Raw genomic sequence first — 10,000 nt, 5'->3', positions numbered from 1 at the left:
CGCCTCCAGGGTCATGGATGTAACGGAGGGTTCATGAGGGCCCCGCTGACTCCTGCTCCTGCTCTGGGCTGCCGCCAGCTGTGCCTCTGTAGACAGGTCCTCAGGGGTGGACCTGAGCAGCTCTTGTTGTACCGGTGGCGGGACTTCAGTCTATGAGGAGGCCGTGCTGCTGTGGTGGTATGGTGCAGGATGTGCCAGTTGTGTCTTTGGGCTTCTGGGCAGCAGCCTCTCGCGGGAGGCCGGGGCAGTTCCTGCCAGTGTTGGCAGACGGGACCCAGGGGCAGGTTTCAGGCAGCCAGTTCTGGTCCGAGGGCGTGTTTATGGCAGTGTAACATGTCCGATTTAAAGACACAGTCTGTGACTTGAACTGGTCCATGAAACCCTCTCTTTAAGACCCTTTTCACTTAGTTAGTCTAAAGAAGAACCCCTGAGGTTTGGGAGACCCTCCCCTCAGGTTTGGGAGACCCTCCCCTCGGGTTTGGAGACCCTCCCCTGAGGTTTGGGAGACCCTCCCCTGAGGTTTGGGAGACCCTCCCCTCAGGTTTGGAGACCCTCCCCTCAGGTTTGGGAGACCCTCCCCTCAGGTTTGGGAGTCCCTCCCCTGAGGTTTGGGAGACCCTCCCCTGAGGTTTGGGAGACCCTCCCCTGAAGTTTGGAGACCCTCCCCTGAGGTTTGGAGACCCTCCCCTGAGGTTTGGGAGACCCTCCCCTGAAGTTTGGAGACCCTCCCCTCAGGTTTGGAGACCCTCCCCTGAGGTTTGGGAGACCCTCCCCTGAGGTTTGGGAGTCCCTCCCCTCAGGTTTGGGAGACCCTCCCCTGAAGTTTGGAGACCCTCCCCTGAGGTTTGGGAGACCCTCCCCTGAAGTTTGGAGACCCTCCCCTCAGGTTTGGAGACCCTCCCCTGAGGTTTGGGAGACCCTCCCCTGAGGTTTGGGAGACCCTCCCCTCAGGTTTGGGAGACCCTCCCCTGAGGTTTGGGAGTCCCTCCCCTGAGGTTTGGAGACCCTCCCCTGAGGTTTGGGAGACCCTCCCCTGAGGTTTGGAGACCCTCCCCTCAGGTTTGGGAGACCCTCCCCTGAGGTTTGGAGACCCTCCCCTGAGGTTTGGGAGACCCTCCCCTGAGGTTTGGGGGACCCTCCCCTGAGGTTTGGGAGACCCTCCCCTGATGTTTGGGAGACCCTCCCCTGAGGTTTGGGAGACCCTCCCCTGAGGTTTGGGAGACTCTCCCCTCAGGTTTGGGGACCCTCCCCTCAGGTTTGGGAGACCCTCCCCTGAGGTTTGGGAGACCCTCCCCTCAGGTTTGGGAGACCCTCCCCTGAGGTTTGGAGACCCTCCCCTGAGGTTTGGGAGACCCTCCCCTGAGGTTTGGGAGACCCTCCCCTCAGGTTTGGGAGACCCTCCCCTGAGGTTTGGAGACCCTCCCCTGAGGTTTGGGAGACCCTCCCCTGAGGTTTGGGAGACCCTCCCCTCAGGTTTGGGAGACCCTCCCCTGAGGTTTGGGAGACCCTCCCCTCAGGTTTGGGAGACCCTCCCCTCAGGTTTGGGAGACCCTCCCCTCAGGTTTGGGAGTCCCTCCCCTCAGGTTTGGGAGACCCTCCCCTGAGGTTGGGAGACCCTCCCCTCAGGTTTGGGAGACCCTCCCCTCAGGTTTGGAGACCCTCCCCTCAGGTTTGGGAGACCCTCCCCTCAGGTTTGGGAGACCCTCCCCTGAAGTTTGGAGACCCTCCCCTGAGGTTTGGGAGACCCTCCCCTCACACACCGCTGTGATAAGAGCAAAGACTGGATCTACAGAGGGTGAAGCGACTGAAATGAGTCGTCCTGTTCCTCCTTTCTTCAGTGCAGCCCTGAGATCTCCATGGAAACAAGGTTCAGCTCAGCCGCAGAGATTTAGAGACGAAGTGAAGTGGGATGAAAGGAGAGGAAACCTTGGCCGAAGCACAGAGTGGGTTCGTTCCAGTGTTTGTGAAGAACAGAGCAACAGCGGACGTCACTCAGCACAGAGAGGAATATGGTTTATTTAAACATGTATCTGGTAACGTGCAGGAAGAAGAGGAAGAAGAAGAAGGAGAAGAAGAAGAAGAGAGAAACGGTGACGTGAGAAAAGTCGTGTACGTGTCACAAACACAAACATCACGCACCAAACTGTTCACTGGGGAAAACACGACCTCCCAAAGAGACGTGACGTCGCGTTAGCTGGTTAAATAAATAGGAAACTCAGACTGTGACGGCCCTCGCTCCTTCGTCCGCTCCACTTCCTGTCTCTGGGGCTCCTCTCCAGTACTCCAGGTGTGCAGCACGGGGCGGTCACCGTGCAGGGTTAGGGTGGAGTCCCCGTCTCTCTGGCACTGTCTCTCGGGCGCTCTCTCCCTCTGGATCTGTCTGTGGTGGACTCCTTGTGTGGCGTGTCGTGCCGTACGGAGGCACGCGGTAGACGTGGGCCGGGGTTCCAGCTCAGCATCCACCCGAGGAGGGCGGACGTTCGAACCATTACGCACAGCGGGGGCCTTTTGTATTTTTGATTTTGTTCAGAGTCAGTGAGAGACTCTTTGTTTGCTACTGTCACTCGTTCTACTTTGATTGATTTCATTAAGAGTTGATGAAGGGTTTAGCTTGGTCGATTAACTTTAGCTCTTCTTGTATGAGTTCGACGTCCTTTCTCCCCAAACAGTCTGGGACATTACACAGACTCATACATTTATATCCTGACTCCTTTCTCCCTTCAGTAAAGTGCAGCCATGTTTCCGTCAGACTGGTCGGGTGAATGTCTGTCAGACTCCCCCTCCTGTATCTCTGCTGGTTAACTTTGTTATGATCTGCTGGTTTATTTCCTCACACTTGACGACAGCTGCAGAGGACACGGCCCTGTGGTCTGAGTGGATCTGTGTGTGATGAAGAACTGACCTTTGTGTGCACAGAACATGAACACACAGTTTATTTATCTGCTGATGCTTGGGACGTGTGACCGTCAACGAAGAACATGAGAAGACATGATATCAGCAGTGACCGCACAACAAATCTACCTACGGGTGTTAATAAAGTAAACTGAGCCCAAATGTGTCTGTTAACGAGCTCCACATACACGATTTCAACAGAGTCAGTCCGTAGGAAATAGCCCCAGGGTCTTTATTAGCAGGAAAATCCATCCAACCATCAACCATGATCAAGGCCTAGAGAGATGCTAACAGTCGGACGTGGCTAACAGTGGTTAGCCTGGGGCAGCACGGTGAAGGCATTCAAAGGTCTTTTTTAACCACTAATGCTGCTGAAAATAACACAAACCTCTGCAGCAGCATGAGAAGAGTCCCTACAATCACCACTAAAGAGGGTGCTCACAACACTGAAGGTCATTTCATGGCTCTGATGTGAAACACATGTTTGGTGGTTGTCACTGTTCACACCACTTCCTCATCACTTGTATTGTAATATAACGGTGTCATGGCTGCACGGCCTCATCCATCGGCTCTCACTCACCTTGCATGCAGAACTTGAGCTCTTTGGCGTCCGTGACGGTGCTGGCCGGCGTCCTGTCAGGAACCTTCTTGCTCATGCGGTTGTAGTTCCTCCTCTTCTTGGACTCGCCCCACAGGTTGGAGCCGCCGTGCATGCTGGGAATGTTGAGCACGGCGATGCCCTCTAAGGAAGTGTTGCTGAGGTCCAAGATGATCCCGTCGCACTGAAGAGGAATCCAGAAACACATCTCCGTTAACATTTAACTCACTGAAGACACGTCACTTCACTTTACATTAAAGAGTCAGACAAATACACCAACACATGTTGAGTGCTACAGGACTGAAGGTTAGAGAGGTTTTAAAGAAACAAGACGCAAGTAGCATCAAGGTTTGTTCAGTTCTGTTCTGAAACGTCTTTAGATGAACACTGACTCTGCTGCTTTGCCTCCAGAGGGTTCGTTCCCCCACCGTGGAGCCAGAACAGAGATGAGCGACCACAGGGTGCCCGACACTGCCCCCACGATTTCAGGTGGTACTGCAACGTTTGCTCCGTATCTGTACGCATCCGTCAGCTTTCAGGATACAGACACAAATACGGAGGAGATGGACGCAGAGGACGCACAGAAGCCTATGTCTGAGTCTGTGGGAGGAGCTAACCAGAGCAGGAATGAACCTTTAGAGGGAGCAAGCCCCTTCACTTCCCTGTTTGCCAACACCAGAGTTTTTAACTGGATACAAACGGAAACACGGAGCCAGTGTAGTGAGCAAAGATCAGTGTTGTTCGCTGGTTGAATACCAGGCAAACAGTAGCATTCTGCGTTAGCTGCAGAGGTCTGACGGTAGCAGCCCCTGGGGTCGGCTCCCTGCTGAGGAAGGGACTAGTCCTCCTGATGTTGTAAATGTTTGCCGAGAACATCAGTTCAGGGTCAAACAGCACCACGCTGTTGTCAGTGGTGATGGACAGGTATTGGTGGGTGAACCTGTTCCCCTGGAGGAACAGGAGCTCAAACTTGTCAAGGTTGACCTTAAGGTTGATCCTGGTCAGGCGTGTCAGCCCGGCAGGCAGCGAGGCATGCCTTCACCTGAGAGTCAGATGATTACAGAAATAGTTGTGTGTCGTCGGCGTAGCAGATCATAATCTTTTCTGTGTCAACTGGAAGAAGTGACTCATCAATGTCACTCAATCCTTAAAGGGTGGAGATGAGGACCTGGGGGGCTGAAGCCTACAGGGCGAGGAGGACACTCTTTCACCAGATCAAGCGAACAAAGGGAAGAAGAGATACAGGTTTGTAGCTTTTGATATTTAAGGGTCCAGTGTTGGTTATTTTAGGAGGAGGGGGCAGTGTGTTGATAAGGAAGGGCAGGAGTTCAGAAGTGACAAACTGGAGAAGAGTGAAGGGACGAGGGTCAAGGGGAGAGGTGATGGGACGGCTGGAAGGTCCAAGGGCAAGGACCTCAGCGGGGGAGACGGGGAGAGACGATCGAGCGGGAGGTTTAGAGGTCGAGGGAAGGGATGCATCGGGCTGGGGGGGAGGAGGACAGAGTTTCAGATACCACAACAATAATATCGTCTATAATCCCAGACAGACTGGGTGATGCTGGGATCAGGGCTCTGTGGGGCCACACCATCACTTCATCACTTCCAGTACTTCTTCTTCTTCTTTACGCTGAAGATAGTTCTTAATGACGTCGGCTGTGTGTTTGGGCTCGTTGTTCTGCTGCAGAATAAATGTGGAGCCAATCACACGCCTCCCTGACGGTGTTGCATGATGGAGTAAGTATCTGCAGGTATTTCTCAGCATCGAGGACACCGTTAATCTGCTGCACTAAGTTTCCTTGGCCGACCACTGCGTCTACGACTCTTAGTGTTTCCCGTTTCTTTGTTCTTCTTCAGAAGAGCTCGAGCAGCATATCTTGAAACCCCGGTCTGCATTAAATCTGTGTTTGGAGAGACTTTGCTGCTCCACCTCGTGTCTTGGTGCTGTGCTCAGTCTTGCCGTGGTGTCTGACCTGTGACTTCTGTCTGTCTTCCACAACCTCACCTCAGTAGCCTAAAACTTTTGCACAGTACGGTTTGTAACTAAAGTACCCGATTTTGTCCTTTTCTGTGGGAAATTTCTTCATGAGGAATAAGTGTTTTACAGCTCTGTTCCTGTGAATCAAGTCTTTTATCACTTTATTGTTTCTGCTGCTTCTTCTCTTCACTCGTGTTGATTTTCCAGTATAAAGTCAGCTTCCAAAATACTGTGGGTCGCCCGGCACAGTGCATGGAAATGACCTCCTGTGTACCTGAGTTCTCTGAGTAAAGACGAAGCTAATGCTAACAGCTAGGCTAAAGGATACTGCAGACATTACAGCTGCAGTGTTGGATTTGCTGTATCAGAGTGAGACAGGTCCAGGCTCGTCTCCTCTCTGCGCTCCAGTGATCTGTTTACGACGGGCAGATTGATTTTGTCCTGACGCATCAGCTGAACCGGAGCCAAGTGTGCAGGGGTGTGAAGCACCAGTGTCAGCACACAGGAGCCCCGTTTGGCCCAACTCTGAATTAAACTGTCCCTCATCTGGATCCAGACTGTCAACAACACGCTGCTGTGACTCAGCGTGAACGCCTGATTCACGCTGAGTCACAGCCGCCACACAACCTTCACATAATGTGTTTGTGAAACATTACGTAACAGATACCAGTACAACAGCCGCCTGGGGGCCGAGCTGAGGAGAGCATGCAGGCGTGCACCCTGCAGTCCGCTGCTCCCACTCATATCCACACACAGCAACGCACAGTTTGAATAGGTGCGTTTCCATTAGGGTCAGATACCCAGAATGAGGCGGGTCCATCTCGCCCAAACGCCCCTAATTTATAAATGAGACCCTCGAGCGTCTGTTTGTTCCCCTGTGGGAGAGCGGGGACGTTTTCTCCCCTGAGAGAAGCCGGCTGCTGATTGGATGCAGAGCTCAGTGGGATGTGACGTGTGGTCGAACAGGCGCCACAACAACACGGTAAAGTAGAGTCGACACTTTTATCCAGTGAAGAAGAAGAAGAACGCAGCACAGGAAATGATCTGCTCTGATCTGATGATGAGGTGATTGGATCAGGCTGAGAGAGCAGACCCAGACGGGTCCGTGGTTCAGACCGATGATTTGCAACGCGGCGTAAACTGTTTCAGTGTGTTGCAGGTGAAAGTGTCGGCGGTGTGAACCGAGCCGACTCGTCTGGACTCAAACCTGCTGATGTCGTCTCCTCAGACTCAGCTCGTCAGATCTCCAGCAGCTGGTTTTAGAACGGACACACGTCACATGTTTACTCCACAACCGAGTCCTAAAGTCCGCTGCACGAGTCTCAAACGCTCAGCTGGTTGAAAAGGACGTTATGGACGGAGGCTCAGAGCGAGAGAGAGAGAGAGAGAGAGAGAGAGAGTAAGCAATACAGTGAACAAGGAGAGGGAGCGCCGTAATCCAGAACAAAGCAGTGAATCAGGGAATAAAAAGTATCTTCTCTCTTTCATCTCTTTATAAATGCAGCTGTAGAAAGTTTCCCACTGTCTCCGTCCTCATTAATATTTTATAAAGCTACGATGAAAGACGCTACATTACCCCATTTTGTCCTTTTTCGTTCTTTTTGTTGGAAATTTCTTCATGAGGAAAAAGTGTTTTACAGCTCTGTTCCTGTGAATCTGAGCTCTCTGAGTAAAGACGTATGTTAATGCACTGAGTGAGAGGAAGCTAATGCTAACTTATGCTAACAAATTATATCCAGCTACGAGAACAAGCCTGAAACGTCGGAGGTCACGGAAGTACAGAGAGGCGTTGCTATGGAGACGATAATGCGTCTCACTGGTGTGAACTGACAGGTGCCAGAACGCTGCAAGTTTCAGCGCGTCTGGCTGTGACACTTTGGTCTGGACTTGAACCAACGCACCGACACGTGAGCATGTGATGGACTCTGGTTTAGATCTAGTGCTCAGGCTGTTTTTGTTCTTTGTGCTGATAAACTTTTAAAAATAGAACATTAAACATCTGATGTGCTCATAAAGAACATCATCCTCTAAAGCACGAGAGAGACTTTGATCTGACGCTTTCACAGAAGAAGAGAAGAAGAAAGGCCTCTGTGCTCCCGGGCGTGTTGGCGTGTTGGTGAGCATCCACCTGACAGAGCTGCACCTTCAGGTCGAGGTCACAGTGACACTGCCTCACAGTCGGTCCCCAGGTTCTGATTGGACCCGTTTGTGTCCCGTTACGCAGAAATCCTCCCCCTCATCCTCGTAAACAGCATCTTCCAAAGTGCACTCACATGAGGAAGCTGCTCTGAGATCAGCTGTGAGAGCTTTGATGGGCTGCATTAGTCACAGAGGACCAAGGTTTTCTGAGTCACGCCTCATTAAACACAAACGCCGTTAGAAAAGCGCCCGCGGACGAGACGACGCTGGGCCTTTAATCAGGAGCGGAGGGGAAATCTCTCACCACTCACTTGAAAACACACGTGTGAGTACCGATGGAGAGTTTGACTGTTGTCCCCGTGTCTGCGTGGGTTTTCTCCGGGTTCCTCCCAAAGTCCAAAGACGTGCAGGTGTTCGGTTCATTGATGACTCTCAGGGCGCCCTCCCACTGTTCCTCCGTACCCAGCACGTGTCACGGCTAAAGTCTGGTTCCTTTGACCAGTGTGAGTGCAACCGTACCACGTCTAGGAGCGGCACGCTTGCCGTCCACGGCCCGTTTGGGAGAGGTGGGCTTTAGTAAAGCACGTTTGCACGTGTACGTGCACGAGCGTGCGCACGTGTACGAGCACGAGGCCTACGGCGGTTCTGAGGTCATTTCCTGTGCGCCTGTTGGGACGTAGAAAAAAGAAGGAGGGACCATGCGCGGACATTTCAAACAATGGCGGTGAAAGGTTCACGTTGGTGTGATGCGGAGGTGGAGTGTTTACTGCAGATTTGGTCGATGAAAAGATTCAAAAACAGTCGACAAGACGCACAAAAACTCAGAGGTCTACGGAAAGATCTGGAAACAAAGCCACGCATCGCCATGACGTCATCAATGCGTGTGACGTGTTACGGCGTGATGACGTATAGGCAGCAAGAAGCATTCTCCGAGGCCCAGGTAGTGTGAGTACAAACGGGCCTGGAGGGGGGGACAAGGACCCTAAAGCACGGGGCACGGGACGCACGCACAGTGGGAGGGCACTCTAAATCACCCGTAGGTGTGAATGGTTGTCTGTCTCTGTTTGTCTCTATGTGTCCTGTGATAGACTGGCGTCCTGTCCAGGGTGGACCCCGCCTCACGCCCGATGTCAGCTGGGATCGGCTCCAGCCCCCGAGACCCCGACAGGGACAAGAGGTTGAAGATGAAGACGGATGGATATTAATATACGAGCTGGGGATGGGCGTGAGGGATCGAACCCTCGGGTCGTCCTCATTTCAGATTAACTCCATTTGTAAACAACACTCCGGTGTTTTGGTGTTTGTGCAGAACTCTGAGGACGATTCCCGGAGAACAAACATCAAAGAAGTGTTTTAATGAGTTAAACGTGTGGAGAGCGTTGGACATGAAGCCGCGTGTCTCTCCGTGTCTCAGGGGACGGATGAAGCAGCGCGGTGACAGAATGAGGCGAGCAACTAAACGTCCGTCAGCCCAGAGACAGGGAATCAAACCGGCTGTTGTGTCCTGCACACACGCTTTATGTTCTATTAAGAAATTTAAATAATTATGTAATCTATGTGTCAGTTACAAAACCGTCCGACATGAACACGGGTCACGGCGCCCGAACACGAGTGTCACGGCGCCGAACACGAGTGTCACGGCGCCGAACACGAGTGTCCACACACGAACACGAGTGTCACGGCGCCCGAACACGAGTGTCCACACACGAACACGAGTGTCACAGCGCCCGAACACGAGTGTCACGGCGCAGAACACGAGTGTCCACACACGAACACGAGTGTCAAGGCGCCGAACACGAGTGTCCACACACAAACACGAGTGTTACGGCGCCCGAACATGAGTATCCAAACACGAACACGAGTGTCCACACACGAACACGAGTGTCAAGGCGCCGAACACGAGTGTCCACGCGCCAACACGAGTGTCACGGCGCCCGAACACGAGTGTCACGGCGCCCGAACACGAGTGTCACGGCGCCCGAACACGAGTGTCCATACACGAACACGAGTGTTACGGCGCCCGAACACGAGTGTCACGGCGCCTGAACACGAGTGTCCACACACGAACACGAGTGTCAAGGCGCCGAACACGAGTGTCCACACACGAACACGAGTGTCCACGCGCCAACACGAGTGTCACGGCGCCCGAACACGAGTGTCACGGCGCCTGAACACGGGTGTCCACACAGAAATATGTAATTTACTGAAGCTGTGCTGGAAAACCTTGGAAATGCTTGAATTTTAATGTTTTCAAGGTTTTGGATAATGTGGTTGCGTGGTCACGTGGTGCGTGGTCATGTGGTGCGTGGTCACGTGGTGCGTGGTCACGTGGTGCGTGGTCACGTGGTGCGTGGTCGTCCCCACTCACCTCCACCTCGATGCACTCGTTGAGCTTC

At 53.0% G+C, this 10,000-nt stretch overlaps 1 protein-coding gene across 1 annotated transcript in view; it reads right to left on the bottom strand.

The window, feature by feature from the left end:
- Positions 1 to 10,000, bottom strand: part of dgkg (diacylglycerol kinase, gamma) — an 85,966-nt gene that overhangs the window by 17,225 nt on the left and 58,741 nt on the right. The window contains 2 exon segments of the mRNA XM_083921127.1: positions 3,473 to 3,674; positions 9,973 to 10,000. The exon segment at positions 9,973 to 10,000 is cut by the window's right edge and continues 63 nt beyond it. Coding sequence (XP_083777253.1) covers positions 3,473 to 3,674; positions 9,973 to 10,000 — 230 coding nt within the window.

This window comes from Echiichthys vipera, assembly GCF_963691815.1.
Source record: "Echiichthys vipera genome assembly, chromosome: 10".
Classification (NCBI taxonomy): Eukaryota; Metazoa; Chordata; class Actinopteri; order Perciformes; family Trachinidae; genus Echiichthys; species Echiichthys vipera.
This window is presented reverse-complemented; position numbering and strand designations above follow the sequence as displayed.